The sequence below is a fragment of the Chanos chanos genome, chromosome 10, assembly GCF_902362185.1.
Source record: "Chanos chanos chromosome 10, fChaCha1.1, whole genome shotgun sequence".
NCBI lineage: Eukaryota > Metazoa > Chordata > Actinopteri > Gonorynchiformes > Chanidae > Chanos > Chanos chanos.
The window spans coordinates 9,663,051-9,680,428 of NC_044504.1; the positions used below are offsets into that span (position 1 = coordinate 9,663,051).

Here is a 17,378-nt window from a genome sequence, read left to right on the forward strand (position 1 = left end):
CATAAGAGCCCAACTAAAGAGAATATGAATGTGTGTTGTCATGTAATAATTACGACCCTGAGCTAAACATCAAAATCAGAACATCAAAACAAAGCTATAACATTATGAGGTGGAAAACAAAATTTCTTTATTAAAATGATAGATCTTGAACAACAGTTTGTTTGTTTGTTTTTGTTGATTTGATTTTTTTTTAAAGAGCAAAATACATTATATAAAGTTTCACCACATCTTAGTTTGCAAGTAGCTCAGGGGGTGGGGATATGTATATTTACTACAGGAGTATGAATGACCCATCCTTACAGTTAATTTGAGCCTTCTCTTGTACCCCCCCCCCCCCCCCCCCCCCCATGCTGCTTGCAAACTAAAATATCAAAAGTCCATAGACTTTTGTCTTCATATCACATTCAGGTGTGCTATTGACTACCCTTGAGCTTCCCTATCTTTCTGTCCCTAGTCACCACTATTTTAAGCCTTATACACATATAATGTGTGTAGGATGTCCCTATTTCACCCTCATAATAACCGTACAAAAGCATTAAGTAAGCATGAAATCATTCATTGTTTTCCCTCAATGAGCATCTGGTGATGTTTCATTTTACTTCTCCTGATATGACTTCAGGGCATGTTACAGTTGTTAGGCTATTTTAACATGTTTTCAAGATCAACAGCAATATATAATCTTGCTCTACGTACACATTCACACACGGTCGCACATACAGTTTTTTGAAAGCACACTTTCATCTACTCCTTTTTCTTCTTTGAAGTTTTCCTCATGCACTTCCTAAAACAAAACATACAACTTTTAACAGTCACCAAAATTATAGTCACTAGAATGAGGACGAGAAAACCAATGACATCCAGGCTGTGGTACTGGATCCAGTTCAGCTCATGAGCAGCTGGCCTCAGGTGTTCTGCCCCTTTGTGTTTCATGACAAATTCAGTCCAGAAAACTGCCAGGTCAAGGGGTTCAATGGGACGGTCATTGTGGATTTTGGAAAGCTTTGTCATTTTCTCTTTGTAACTGTTGTATGAAGGAAATAGAGATTGAAATCTTAAATGAGATTCTGTGTTATCAAATTACATTCTGTCATATTTTCTGCTTTGATTCTAGAAACTATTGAAAACTTCTGAAAAGTGAAATGTATGATTCGAATTTACACTACACTGTAGGGCCTATGTACATTAGTGAGCCTGTAAAATGTACTGATTTTTTACGGAAATTACTGAAACCCAGTGCCCCAAACTCACGACAGAGGTTACCTTTTTTCGTTGATGACCTTGTTAAGTGCTGCTAGCAAACTTTCTGTGGTGACATCATAAAACCGTAAGGATTCTGCGACGCCGCGGGAAACCATGCGCTGTACATTGTCACCCTGATCACCAAATAGTGGGATCATCAACATAGGCACCCCGTGACAGATTCCTTCATAGATTCCATGAGTTCCACCATGAGTGATAAAGGCCCTTGCCTTGGGGTGGGCTGAGAAAGGAGAGACAATCCCAACCACACACACATTAAGATGACAACAAAAAAGTTTGGAGGACTTATATCTGACACAAAAATCATATAAGAAACCATCTTGAAATAAAATGGACTTACTTCCCATTAAAATGTAACGCAACTGATTGCGTAACAAAGAAAGTACTTTTGGGCTAGTCTTTTGACTACTTATTTCTTCGTGTCCACACACTCACATGTTTTCAGTCAAGATGTTAGAATATACAAACCCAGTAAATCATTCTGTGGTAGCCACTTCATCACTTTCACATTCTTTGGGGCATTTTCTGGTACTGGTCCTGTGTATCTCCACAGAACCTGAAAAGATAGTCAGATATGCGCATTCAGTACACTTTGAAGTCTGTGGTCAATAGACTGGCACAAGCAATAATAAAGCCTTATCTTGCAGTGCTTTATTATCAGCTTGTTGTGATATTACACATGTTTACACGGCATTGTATGCCAATATAATTACAAATATTGTTATAAAGTCCTACATACATCTATACAATGGAGGAACATGGATTTTAGTGTGTATTGTACTTGTAACAGTTCATGTGCTTCATTTTAAGTGCTTGAATGATTAATTGTTATAATTAAATTACCACAATATCTCAGTGAGTTGCTTGCTCAACTGAAAAGTCCTGTAACAACTTGTTATGGGCAGACAGGACAAGCAAACACTTAGTTTTACACGTACATGGTCTTACAATGCACTGTACCCACACAGTGTTACTGTAGGTGATCTCCTGATACACTTTTGCAATGTGTGTGTGTATGTGTCTGTGCGTATAAACATTTTTAATGACATATGATGTCTCTTCACTTACTCTCTGAGGGATCTGTCTAAAGGCTTCGAAGAATACTCGAGCTTTAGCCTCGGGCATTTGTGAAACCATGGATCCGAGTGTGAAGATCACAAAGCCAGCATCACCAGACCCATTCACAAACTCCTCCAAATCCTGTAAAAGGGACAGAAGCCTTAGTCTGATACAGAGAGGGCAAAATAGCTACCAAATAATAGCAGTCAGCCCAGCCTCCACATGTAGGTGATCTTTTCATAGGGGAACTAATTATAGAAAATGTACAGAATATCTGTAGTTAAAGAAGACCAGAGATTGTGTCAAACACTGAGTGAAAAGACATTGTAGTATATATAGTCCCTTTTATAATTTGTTGCTACAAACTACAAACACAACACAATCCCCCCAATACAGCCCCTAAGATTAGTCCAACAGGAAAACCCTGCCTCTCATGACTTTGGTCAGTTGTTTTACCCTACCACATAAGTTTATGACTATGAGAACAAATATGGATGACAGCGGACATGTGCTGATCTTATGCAGCAGAATAAATATTAGCAACAATGCTTTGAAATAAGTCAGTGCGATTGTCTATTTCCCTTGTCATGTTTAAGCACGCTAAGCTGTTGTCTGTTAGCAACCTCTGAACCCTCGGAACTCTGTGTGTCGTTAGGTTTGCGATAGCAAAGGAAAACATAGCCCCAGATAAGACAATGTAGCAACAGGAGCAAGCCATCAGACAAAAAAACAGGATGATGTCAAGAAAAAATGGAAGTAGAAGGATTTTTTTTATAGAGGTAAGGGTTTTTAATTTCATTGGTGCGATGCAAGTTACAAAACATCTCTCTCAGGTTTTAAAATTTTGCTTTGGATCTCTGCACACAATGGGTTTAAATACTTGTTCTCTGTTGTAATTCATTCTTGGAACTTGTTCCAGTTATTTAGAAACCTCTTAGAAATCGATGGTCACGATCACATGTATTTGCTTTGATGTAAAGATTTGTGTGTTGTTCTTGAGTTACTTTTGCACATTAACTGTTATGAAGACTCACCGTTGGAATAGCCTTTCTCTTGGCACAGTTGATACCACCAATCTGGACCATGTTGGGCATTAATGGTCTGGGATACTCAAAGGTAAAATCATATCTCATCAGCCATATTGCACCATTGCCAATGAGCTCTTTGTATGTCATATCCTTCTGTAGATACCTTTTAGTTAGTTCATCAAAGCTAGCGAAAAGTTTCTTACAAAGGTAAATCTCCACGCCAGTCATGAGCATGTTTTTCACTCTCTGTGGGAAATTCATGACGTCCGTGTTGTCTGTAAAAAAACGAGGCACAAAGGAAGGGGGAGAGGGACATTGGGCTGCATCTAAGTCAAGGCCACAGGGAATCCCTCGCAGGAAATAGATGGCAGGAAGTGAGAAAGCATCGGCAATGATAGAGCCACAGGGCAGAAAAGGGTCGGTAAGCAGGATATCAAAGCCTTTCTCGCGTAGCTGCTTCATCAGAGGCTCGTCATACAGGAGGCCCTCACAGCCTTTCACCTGCATTGTAGTGAAATTCAGCAGACGCTCTACATTAACCACGACGTCCGACAGCTCGGGTTTCTGGAACACTCCTTCCTTTAGTTTGTCCAAATTGCTATTCAGCTCATCTGCAGTGTAGGGGACGTGAAAGGTCTGAGTCGTGTAGGTGTCAGAGCCTCGGATGAGGATGCTGGTCTCTGGAACCAGGACTACCATCTCGTGGCCACGTCTGGAGAGCTCTTCCACCAAAATTTTCATGCTGAGCCAATGACTTCCATCCACAGGCATGACCAACACTTTCCCCCCATGCACAGCATCCATGGAACCACAGCAGAACCAAACCAGCAGCCCCAGAGGAACGACAAGTACCCCTCTCACCATGCTTCCCGGTTGTATCAGCCCTACTACAGATGAGATTCTGCCTTCCTGACAGCTGACAGTCCATATAACAGAGGTTCAAGTATGAGGTGGGGACTCTGAGTTTGTGTGTGTGTGTGTGTGTGTGTGAGTATACTGAGCTTAACTCAATCTGCTTGCAGAGACAAGCCGTTATATAACCCCAGAGTTCGTGCAATAATGATCAGATCTGTGGTTTAAAGTCTACAATGTGGGTTAGATGTGCCTCAAGCATGGTTAATTATTGGTAATGTGAACACTAGGATTGCTCAGAGTCAACTATTACAAGTCACGCTTGCCATAAACACTGTTGAATATAAAGCTACGAGACTTTGCCTGAGGATCACATTTTTTAATGACCAGGTCAAAATATTTAAACAGATTTCAAAACGCACAGCTTTATTATTTCTTTCATTTACGCAGGAATGCAGTTGCTGATGGTATAAAAAGTAAGTTAAAAAACATTTTTTATTCACTATATGTTTCATTCACACTATTAAACTTCATTTGTTATGGCATTACTGTCTGTGTCTCCAAGGGTTACCTGAATAAATTTACGCAAGTCTTAAGATGGCAAAATGCACAAACAAGTACTAAGAACATTAAATATTTCAGTCCCTGATTTTGTGGACTGTAAACTGTGTGCGAGATGATGAGATGTCTCATGTGTGTGACCTGTACTCCCCGATTACTTTTATGATTCTCTGCAAAATACTGCCAAATCATGGTTGCATGACAAGAATGGGATTACCTCATATTTCGTGTGCTTTAACCACATTACTTTCAGCTTCTCCCCTCTCACACGCATAGACACATGAACTTTCACACAAAAAAGGCTTAATGCGTGGCTACATAGTCCTCATTCATGCTTTAAGCTCTATGTGGTGTGTGGTGCGTAGCAAAGTGAGCACAGCGAAATGTTCAGTGCAACACAGACTTAATGCTTAATGAGGTAACCACTTGATGTGAATTTTTATATGAGACATGATTCTGTTGGGTTACTGAAATATATTTATTCCTAATCAAAGCAGAGATGAAGCATTCAAAGAGTGCTTCTTATTGAGGTGGTTGGCTTTACTTTGAGGACAATTGATCACATTTCAGTTATACCTGAAAATAAAGCTAAAACATAGAATTGATTGTTTTCTTATATCTGCACAATAAAACATTTTTTTGAGGGTGATGGAATGATATGACAATTAGTTAGTAATTACTGATCATGAAGTACAGACTTGGAGCATTAGGTGTATTTGACTTGCTTTGGAGTATATAGCCAGGTAAATGAACCTGGAACTGTCCCAGACATCAGCTGAAGGGAGCAAAGAATCTGATCTGATCTGTGCATTAAGAGCATGGTCAGGGAAAAACAAGAGAGTTAATATCTGAAAATGTAAGCGGGCTTATACGCTGACGTATAAATTTATGAAAAAGAGTATGGATGATGGTATTTAGTATGGGTGGACTGTTAGTGTTGAAGGAGAGATGGATTCGCTAATTATAAGAGAAACTGAGAAAGGGGCAGTGCTGATTTCAGTGATAACCTGAACCTGTAATAGAACTGATTTCTGTTTCTTTTGATTTTTACTTGATGTCATTTACTTCATTTTTTCCCCTCTGGTATAGTAAAAGACAGGGCCGACTGCAGTGACTGTGCAATGACTGAGGGGACATTTGAGACTGGCAAGGGTGCAAACATGTACGTTATCATTAGGCTTAGGGCTGGGCGATATAGCTGAAACATTTATCACAATAAAATGTTTCTTTTCAGGCTAAATCATTAATTATTGATGATTTTTGATGACCTATATTTTTTAATAATTACCAGGAGAAAAAAAGGTTGAGTTTAACCACTTTATTTTGTATGACTGAGTATTGGGCCACATTAAGGGAAAAAAATGGGAGATTCTGAGAATAAGGTAGTAGTCGTAATTGAGAAAAAAGTCATAATATTACGAGAATAAAGTCGTAATTCAATGAGAATAAAGTCATAATATTTCAAGAAAAAAGTCCTAAAATTGTGAGAATAAAGTCGTAATTTTAGGAGAAAAAATATAATATTATGAGAACACAATAAGAAAAGAGGCAATTTCCTCCAAGTCCATGTGGTTCTTTCTTCGAAATGGACAGTTTCTTGCACAATCTTTTCAAACTCCTGATACTTATGATAATGTGGTGCTGATGTGCCAAAAGATTAAGTATTTTGTTATTTGTGAAACCTAAAGTATAACTTCACAAGATGTTCCACGTTCCTCATTTTAACAAAAGTGGTAGGCTGCTCTTCTCATATTTCCCCTCTAAAATGACACATAGCCTAAAATGACAAATTTTGTCTTGTAAAATTACGACTCTATTCTTGTAATATTACGAACTTATTCTCGAAATCTCAGAATTTTTTTCTTCCTCAGTGTGGCCCTAATACTCCGTTGTAATTCTGAATTAAACCACCTTACTTTTATCAACAATTTCCGCACCTTCTGCACTCATTTTCTCACTCCACACTAGCCGTTTCTCAGTACGAAGTACGCCAAGTATGTTCTCCCGTTCTAGGGAGTTCGGACTCGCAAGTTCAACTCGTGAATCTGGACTCCCGATGGCGCGGGAGGATGCAGTACGCTTAAACTGCATTTGAAACAGCAGCGCTCTTGCTGGTTAGAGGCTCTGGAGCTAGCTAGAAAATGTCACTTCTCCGAACATTTAGGACTTTCAAGGGGGCGCTACCAACCCATTTTCGAATTCTGAAATATAATTTCTTGCCTGAAAAATCTTAAAAACTACATTTGGTGACAGAACAACAGTCATAAAATGAAAATTACAGTTATGTGGTAGCTCATCTGCTGCTATTATTGCAACTTCTGTGAAATTTGGGTGAAATGCATTCTGGGAAACTTGACTCCCCAAGTCCACACAGGTCACCTCCTGATGCATCCTTGATAAAACCCACGCATCAAGAACACATCCGGGTATTTGATCTGTTCTTGGCTAGATGTGAACTTTGAAATGGCCACGACTGATGACATTTCACAAGTCCACAAGGATGCAAATACAGAGATGAACGCATATTGAGAAACGGCTACTGTTTCTATTTTTGTGTCACATGTCAATGGTGCAACCGAACCATACACCTGTTACATGACTGGCTGCTTGTGTGTCATTCGAAGCACGAGATGGGAGGGGTGGGGCCCTTGGGGGGTGGGGACATAGATTTAGAACTATTCTATATCTATGGGTGGGGGGCACGCTAGGGGTTTGTTCATGCAATCGAACTTGGCGTATTCATTATGTGCTTTCCTGGAGATTTGCAATTAAGTGAAACTATCGAACATTCTATCGAACACTCTAAAAATGCAGGGTTGAGGCTGTTGATCCTTTTGTCGGGTTATTGTAACCCACTCTGGGTTGTTTTCTGCAACCCAGCAGCTGGCTTAGTGGTTGTAGACAGTTCCCTTCCCCTCCCCTCCAGTGTCCGAAATGTATCAACAGCAGTCAACCGTCATCCCCTAGTGAATGTTCCATGTAGCAAACACTATATAGTGAGTGAGTGAGTGAGTGAGTGAATAAGTGATCATTTTGAACACAAGGATAATTTTACCCAGCCGCTGGGTTGTTGGGACGAAACAGCTCAGCGTTTGGGTCATACATTTGTAACGCCCTATACCCTCAGGTAGTCAAAGGTTGGGCCCTGAGTCCTTATCTCTTTAATAAGTCCCGTAGCTTAAATTCCAAGAAGGACCACCATTAGTGTTTATTATCAATCTTGTTTACTTGTCCCATAAAGCACACGACATTCACAAATAAGATGACCTCCAACTCCAACTTGCTTCCCCCACGTCCCCTTTTTTTTCTTCTCCCTCTCTTAGGAACTAGTGAATTTAACAAACCAACACCCCAACTGCACCCTTTTTCCCTGAAATATCAAATAAAATGTAAATATTACAGCATATCACATACACACCGATAACACTCTATTCAACCTTTCCCCCAAAACAAACAAAATAAAATGTACCCCTTATAACGTACTGTGCAGCTTTCCTTTTCTGTTGCAGTTACATAGAAGAAGTAACAAGGGGAGAACAACAGATGAACAAACAGTTCACTCCCTCTGTGCAGTACACACTAACACTTTTGCTTAACTATAATTCTAGCCGGCAAATGATCTAATTTGCATATGTACATCAAAGAGGACTGTTGCAGGCCTGTTGAACGTTGGCGCGCTTGGCGGAACTGTCCTTTCAATGCAATTATCCCAGGATGAAGGAAAAAACACAACCGGTTACCTCCGTCTTGTCGATACTTGAAACTTAGTCTCTTAAATACTTTCGACGTGGTCTCTCCCCCAAACACCCTCTGTGCGCAGTCCGTTGGTGGCTTTCCGTAACACCCAAACTGTCGCAGTCCCCAGCTTGTGGATCGTTGAATCTCTGGAGTAGAGTATATCCCTCCGTGTTCGTTACAGCTCGTTCGCCGGTCTTACGGTCTCGTCGTGCGGACTTCCCACTATGAAAGCTCGGCGGAATTCGTAACTAACTGTATTAGCTAGTTAATATACTCAGGAAACTACTACAACCAATGAAATACTCCTACTAGTCAGTTGAACTCTCCTCCATTCTGTTACAACCCGAGTTGTTCTTTTTCTAGACTTTTCTCTCTCTCTCTCTCACTTCCTCCTTCCCCCCTCCCTCACCTCTCACACGTCCCCTCATTGGCTGATCTTAACCAATGGCATAATTTTCTCATTTTACAATGACATTTCGAAGACCTTAAATCAAACAACATTTTACCAGAAATACGAGCATATTAAGTGTACAGAAAAATAAATAAATAAATAAAATAATTTAAATAACAGAAAAGTAACACTGTATACCCATGGGGTTACATCCTCCCCCCCTATTGTCTTGGTATGCCCCTATACCATCTGTTTCAAAGCCAGGTCCCAACCAGTTAACTTGAACTGAAAAGGTCTTAGACCCTGACTGGAAAGGCACATCGACACACACCCCTGGTTGATCATAAGACAAACGAACCACAGGACGCTTCACCCTTTGCGAACAGCGGGCTTCAGTGTGGGCCGCGGGTTGCAGCTCCTCAGTCAGTCCTTCTACTTCTTCTCCCGATTCTGTTGATTGGGTGGCCTCCCCACCTGCTTCTTGGGCAGTGTCACTGCAAAGTCCCACATCTGACCCAGCATTTGATCCAATCTCCTCTGAGTCTTCCTCCATGGCACTACTTGCAACAGCCGCCTCCGGTGCCATGTTATCTGGCTCATTCTCATCCGTACTTTCGCCCTGTACGGAGCTATCGCATTCGAGATATCCTGGGTCAAAATATCCCTCTTCTTCTGCCTCACTGATGTCAGACATTTCACCCTGGTCAAACACAGCATCTGTAGGTCTGGCCATATCAGGTTCTGGCCTCCGCTTTGCAATAGTCCTTCTCTTTTCCAACACCTTGTTGTTGGATGGTAACCGGATCAACTGCCCCACGGGTAAGAGATGATTCCTATGCAATGTCTTTATAGTCTGAGGGTGGTTCTCCATCTTTACCTGGAAGACTGGCAGGTCAGCCAGTTTGGAGATTACCAAGTACGGCTCTTTGTTCCATCTATTGGCCAGTTTGTCTTTCCAGCTCACTCCCAGGTTCCGGATCAGCACACGGTCTCCAATTTGTAGATCTTGGTGTTTCACCAGCCTGTCATACCGCTGTTTGTTTCTCCCTTGCTGTTGTCCTACTGTGCTAGTAGCCAGCTCATATGCTTTCTTTAGCTCTTGTCGAAGCTGTTGCACATACTTCGAGTGAGGCAAACTCTCCCCATGTTCAGGGCTAACCCCAAAACACAAATCAATGGGCAGTCTGGGTTGCCTCCCAAACAGCAAATAGTATGGAGCATAGCCTGTCGCATCATTCTTACTGCAATTGTAGGCATGCACTAAATGCCCGACATACCTACTCCACTGTCGCTTCTCCCTATCATCTAGAGTACCAATCATATCAAGCAAAGTGCGATTAAATCGCTCTGGCTGTGGATTCCCCTGGGGATGGTACGAGGAGGTGCGTGATTTCTTTACCCCAAGTAACTCACACATCCCTTTGATGAGCTTACTCTCAAAATCCCTACCCTGATCCGAATGGATCCGGGATGGCAAACCATAATGCACAAAGTATTGCTCACAAAGCACTCGGGCCACAGTTGTGGCTTTCTGATTGCGGGTAGGGAAAGCCTGAGCATATCTGGTGAAATGATCAGTTACTACTAACAAATTCTTAAATCCCCTATTATCTGGCTCCAAGCACAGAAAATCTATGCACACAAGCTCCATCGGACTTGAACTAGTCAAGTGATGCAAAGGAGCAGCCCTAGTGGGCAGGGTCTTTCGCTGAATGCACTTCCCACAGGTCTTCACGTAGGCTTCCACTTCTGGTCTCATTCTAGGCCAGTAGAATCTCCGTCTCACACATTCCAGAGTCCGGTCTACCCCCTGGTGACCCCAATGATCATGGAGTTCACACAACACTTGCTTCCTAAACTCACGAGGAAGGACAAGCTGTCGAACTGGCCCCTCTGATACCTGAGCTTGGCGATAAAGTAGCCCCTGCTCTAACATTAGTCTATCCCACTCTCTGACAAGCAGCCGAATCTCTGCACTGTTGGATATTATCTCTAACTGGGATTTTCCTTCCCTCTTGTTTTTCCAAATCACTCCGATATCCACATCTGACTGCTGCGCCTCCTGGATTTCTTCTCTGGTCCAGGGCTGAAAACCATCTCTTTTCATCTGAGCAGGGCAGGAAAAAGCCACTGGGATAGCATCCGGGCCCAGAGCAGCCTGGAGCAAAGGCACCTCCACCCTGTTGCCATCTTCTGGAGAGGTGGACAACCTGCACATGGCTTCCACCCCAGCAGGTGGGACCTTAACCCAGTCTTCAATGCGGCCCTCTCCATGTGAGCGCCGAGATAGGGCGTCTGCATCGACGTTCACCCGGCCCGGACGATATGTAAGACTAAAATTGTAGGTGGCCAAGGCAGCTAACCACCTATGGCCCGTCGCATTCAGCTTGGCAGAGGTTAGCACATATGTCAACGGGTTGTTGTCTGTGTGCACCTCAAAGGGGACCCCATACAAATAGTCGTGGAATTTATCTACCACAGCCCACTTCAGTGCGAGAAATTCCAACTGATGAGCAGGATACCGTTTCTCGGACTCCGACAACTTCCGGCTGGCGAAAGCAACTGGGTTTAACTCTCCAGAATGTTCTTGATACAACACGGCACCAATCCCCTCCAAGCTAGCATCGGTGTGAAGAGTGTAGGGTTTCTCACTGTCTGCAAAGGCCAAAACAGGTGCATTTATGAGCCGGTTGATGATTTCTCTGAATGCTTCCTCACATGCTTCTGTCCATCGCTTGCCAAAGGGTTCTGATGTTTTGAAGTATGGCAAACCTGATGCACGTTTCCCCTTTGTTGGCTTTTGTGGAGGAGGGTAACCCTTGGTAAGGTCAGTCAGGGGTTTCACCACCATGGCATAGTTTTTGATAAACCTCCGGTAATACCCACAAAACCCCAAAAACGACCGGAGTGCTTTGAGATCCCTGGGCCTCTCCCATGTAGCAACAGCAGCAATCTTCTGGGGGTCAGTGGCTATTCCCCTCTCAGAGACGACATGTCCCACATAGGTCACTTGGGTTTGACAAAATTTACACTTGTCCAGTGACAATTTAAGCCCACATTCAGCTAGCCTATCCAGCACTTTCATGAGCCTATCCTCATGCTCCTCTAATGTCCGTCCAAAAACAATCAGGTCGTCTAAGTATACTAGGACCCCAATCATGTTCATATCACCTACTGTCCGCTCCATCAAGCGCTGGAATGTCGCAGGGGCTCCTGTTATCCCCTGCGGCATCCGTTCAAATTGGTAAAATCCAAGGGGGCATATAAATGCTGTCTTTTCTTTATCCTCAGCACTCATAGCAATTTGATAATAACCACTTCGTAAGTCGAGTACAGAGAACCACTTGCTCCCGGAGAGGCTATGCAGGGCATCATCAATTCTTGGGGTCGTGTATTGATCAGGGATAGTGCGTTTGTTTAAGGTACGATAATCGATACACATTCTAATCGACCCATCTTTTTTTCTAGCCACTACAATGGGAGAGGCATAGGGGCTCCGGGACTCGGTTATTATTCCTGCAGCTAGTAGTTCTTGCAGATGTTTTCTGACGTCCTCAATGTCAGCAGGCGCCAGACGCCTGGAGCGCTCTCTAAAGGGTCGGGTGTCGTTCAAGCGGATGGTGTGCTCAACCCCTTTAGCAAGGCCTACATCCCAACTGTGGGTAGAGAACACCTCAGGTCTTTCCAGCATCCCTCTGATGAGTCGATCTCTCCACTGTTTCGGAACAGGGGAGTCCCCAAACTGGAACATATGGGATTCCAATGGTGCAGGTCGGTCTACCGGAGGTACCCGGTCAGTCACTCTGTGCACACGAAATACCTGAGCCACGTTAGTGCCAGCAGGCAGCATAATGTCATGCTGGGACTCATTGCTTGCCACCACAGTGATGTGATTTTGCTTCACAGCGAAAGCCGGAATCACCCCCCTTTGCACCAACACTCCCCCTGGTAGGAAGTTATCCTCTGGCATTTCAACCATCAGCACATCAGTCTTCACCAGCTCGTTAGACTGCAAAACACAGTCAAGCTTCACCTCACAGCCCGGGAGTAGCTTGGCAGGACCTGGACCCAGCCACGCCAACTGACCAACCAACTCGTCTCCTGAACACTCGGAGGCAGGGTCCCGACACTTAGCATAAGCTCCTGAGAAAAGGGGATGAACCCTGAGAGACTTCACACACTCTGTCCCAACAGTATCCTCACAAAGCTGGGCTAATCTCCCAAACAGGCTAGCATTGGTCCCAATAATCACAGCCACGTCATCTTGGCTGGGGGTGTCTGGACACACCAAAGCCAACACCTCCACTTTCTCTTTAACTCCAGCAACATCTGCCGGAAACTCCAAATCCAACACCACATAACCCAAGTAAGGATAACTGGTGCTACTCAAACCCCAGATGGCCAGACCGGTAACAGGGTGCATGGGCACATTACCAAGGTATTGTCTATACCATCCCTCAAACAAGATGGTCACCTGGGAGCCGCTATCAAATAAAGCTCGACACGGTTTACCATTCAACTGCACTGTGATGAGGGAGGAGGGTCCTATGAGCCCTTTGGGGAGATCTGAACTACTGGACACCTGTGACCCTGCTGCCTTGCACAAGCTATGGGTGGATGAGGGCGGCATTGTGTCTTTCCCCGGATTTCTATGCCAACGTTTTTGCTGTTGCAGCAACCTCTTAACCACTAACTTGGGGTTCTCTGTATTCTCACAACGCGTCGCTAAATGCCCATCCTGTCCGCACTTATAACAGAAACGAGATTCCATTGAAGCGTGGGGAATCGCCCCAGCCGATGTGCTTGCTGGCTTTGCTTTCTTCTTGTCAACGTCAACTGCCTCCCGACTCGGCTGGACCGTCAGCGTGGCCACTTGCCGCTGTAGCTCTTGGACACACTTCCATAACTCACCCTCCTCTCTCTCACTCTCGGCCTCTTTCTCCCGTCGGAGGCCACTTTGAGGTGATTCAGGTGATCGGTCAGATTTTGAGAGTAGCCACACCACCCCTTCCTCTAGCACACGTACCTGCTCTTTTAACCCCTCTACTTCCTGTACACTGCTGCTAGAGACTGGGGCACTCTGCATTAGCCGCACTGGCACCTCTACCGACTGTCGTTGGGCTTCCTGTTGTTCTTCCTCCCGAATCTCCTGAAGCAGTTCCAGAAATGTGGGGGGCTCGTCTTTACGTTCCCTGAGACGCAGGTGAACTGTTTTCAAGTCAGTCGCAAGAGAACCCCGCAGCAACTGCTCTAACCTAACTAAGTTGGCTCGGGCTGGATCCACACCCCCTTTTCTCACTACTTTTCTCAAATCGCTTTCCAGGCGGCGTAGAAAGTCAGACATCTTTTCATCAGAACGTTGCCTAGAAGCACGGAAACTAAAGTACAGATCTTCTCCGCTCTCGCTGCTACCAAACGCATGGTCTAGGGCTTGCAAATAGTCCTGGGGTACAGTGTATGGTTTAGCCTCTTTAACCGCCTGAATAATTTCCAGTGCAGGCCCCCTAAGACTTTCCGCTATTCGTTTCCTCTTCTCACGATCTGAACAATCACACTCATTCACCATTATGGTGGCCTGATCTAACCATTGATCAAAACTATCTTCCCCAGCTGGTACAGGTAAACAGCCGGAGAACATCCGGAGACGCTTGTATGATGTTCCATCTTGTACGGGAGGTCTCACCACTTTGGCCATCACATCACCAACTGCCCTAATGATTGCTTCCGTATCACTAGCCCGTGAGATGCCCTGACCAAGCAACCCCAAAACCTCATCCATTGTTTTACCCTCATTTTCTAGCCAGCCTCTTAGTTGCGCAGAGGGGTCTGTTATGGGAGGTACAGGCTCTGATGATTCATCCTCTAAGTCATGTGAATAGCGATGTAGGGTCCATCGTTCACCACCCGTAACAGACTGGATATCAGGAGGAATGACAGTGGGGTCATCTATCTCTCTAAATTCACACAAAGCCTCGATATCTTGTGTGTCCAGTTTGAACATCTCGCCCCGCAGTCTAACCTTTCCCAGCACTTTGATCTGCATCAAGGTTTTCATAATATCTTCATCTGCAGTACCCTCGGGGATGCCCGTCACTAGAAGGGCCTTATGGAGGCTGACCCCCTCCCCCCGGCACCATGCCTTCAACCTTACACACGCCATCCTTCTTGTCACTGCTTTAGGGACAATTTCACTCCTTCTTGAATATGCTAATCAACCAAATCCAATATCCCAGCGGTGCCTCCAAATGTAACGCCCTATACCCTCAGGTAGTCAAAGGTTGGGCCCTGAGTCCTTATCTCTTTAATAAGTCCCGTAGCTTAAATTCCAAGAAGGACCACCATTAGTGTTTATTATCAATCTTGTTTACTTGTCCCATAAAGCACACGACATTCACAAATAAGATGACCTCCAACTCCAACTTGCTTCCCCCACGTCCCCTTTTTTTTCTTCTCCCTCTCTTAGGAACTAGTGAATTTAACAAACCAACACCCCAACTGCACCCTTTTTCCCTGAAATATCAAATAAAATGTAAATATTACAGCATATCACATACACACCGATAACACTCTATTCAACCTTTCCCCCAAAACAAACAAAATAAAATGTACCCCTTATAACGTACTGTGCAGCTTTCCTTTTCTGTTGCAGTTACATAGAAGAAGTAACAAGGGGAGAACAACAGACGAACAAACAGTTCACTCCCTCTGTGCAGTACACACTAACACTTTTGCTTAACTATAATTCTAGCCGGCAAATGATCTAATTTGCATATGTACATCAAAGAGGACTGTTGCAGGCCTGTTGAACGTTGGCGCGCTTGGCGGAACTGTCCTTTCAATGCAATTATCCCAGGATGAAGGAAAAAACACAACCGGTTACCTCCGTCTTGTCGATACTTGAAACTTAGTCTCTTAAATACTTTCGACGTGGTCTCTCCCCCAAACACCCTCTGTGCGCAGTCCGTTGGTGGCTTTCCGTAACACCCAAACTGTCGCAGTCCCCAGCTTGTGGATCGTTGAATCTCTGGAGTAGAGTATATCCCTCCGTGTTCGTTACAGCTCGTTCGCCGGTCTTACGGTCTCGTCGTGCTGACTTCCCACTATGAAAGCTCGGCGGAATTCGTAACTAACTGTATTAGCTAGTTAATATACTCAGGAAACTACTACAACCAATGAAATACTCCTACTAGTCAGTTGAACTCTCCTCCATTCTGTTACAACCCGAGTTGTTCTTTTTCTAGACTTTTCTCTCTCTCTCTCTCACTTCCTCCTTCCCCCCTCCCTCACCTCTCACACGTCCCCTCATTGGCTGATCTTAACCAATGGCATAATTTTCTCATTTTACAATGACATTTCGAAGACCTTAAATCAAACAACATTTTACCAGAAATACGAGCATATTAAGTGTACAGAAAAATAAATAAATAAATAAAATAATTTAAATAACAGAAAAGTAACACTGTATACCCATGGGGTTACACATTTAAAAGCACTGTTTTTTCAACGGACGTTTTTTTTTGCCCGGGAAGACGACCACTGGCAAGGGGCCAGACAACCATTACAAAGACTGCATTTGTAATATTATGTCATGCTCATACAAACTCGCCCTACTATAAAGGCAGCAAAATGACATGCTAATAATTAATTCCCAGTTCACTGCCATCTTTCACTTGGCTAATCCCAAACATAGGCTGTCGACTACCGAACGGTCGAACAATCTAGCTTGCTAGCATTACAGGCTAGTTTTTTCTTTGCATTAGCTAACTTTGTTAAAATACTTCCATACAAGTGTACTTTTCTTCAGTGAGACAGACATATTGATTGATTTTGCATTTGATAGATTTGCATTTTTCCTGTAGCTGTATGTAAAAAGATGGACAGCTTTGTCAAAGACAAACTGACAGAATCGCAACTTCCAGAGCTCATAGATAGTTTTGCAGGTACGGATCTTATTGTTGAAACTTTTGGCAACGGAATTTTACAATATTTATCAGCAATACTTATTATAATACTTATAATACAAAGTGTAATGTGTGTCTGTGTATAAGGGCTTGGGTGGGAGTGTGTTAGCTGTATGATTTGTGCCATTATGATAACTACAACATACAACTTTTATTTTCTGTTTGTTTTCTGTGTTTTCAGATGAGGCAATAGATGAGGACAGTTTTCTTCTTTTAGATGAGGGCACTGTTGCAAGTCTCATTCTGCTTATACCTTTTCTAGAATCTAAACTCTTTATAATGAGATGATGTACGACTTATGATGTATGACTTATGGTTTTCTTACTTTTATCTGTTTTTAGAACCTCTTTATTTTAGAATCTAAACTCTTGGTTGTAATTAAATAATATAGGATGTCTTATGAATGTTCTTATGAATTGTTATAAAATAAAAAAGCTTTAAAATATGGTATGGTATATGGTAGAAATATCTGAGTGGGCAGCGCCCCCTTTTGCCCCCTCCACCCCGGCGCTGGCCCCAGTAAAAGAC

At 43.4% G+C, this 17,378-nt stretch overlaps 1 protein-coding gene across 1 annotated transcript; it reads right to left on the reverse strand.

Moving 5' to 3' along the window:
- Window positions 1-97: 97 nt before the first annotated feature.
- LOC115823018 (UDP-glucuronosyltransferase) lies at window positions 98-4,336 on the reverse strand. The gene is made up of 5 exons (XM_030787014.1): window positions 3,354-4,336; window positions 2,329-2,460; window positions 1,729-1,816; window positions 1,261-1,480; window positions 98-1,021 (listed from the first exon to the last, which is right to left on the reverse strand). Exons 1-5 carry the CDS (start codon window positions 4,209-4,211, stop codon window positions 742-744), a joined length of 1,578 nt encoding a protein of 525 aa, XP_030642874.1. The 5' UTR covers window positions 4,212-4,336; the 3' UTR covers window positions 98-741.
- Window positions 4,337-17,378: the final 13,042 nt, after the last annotated feature.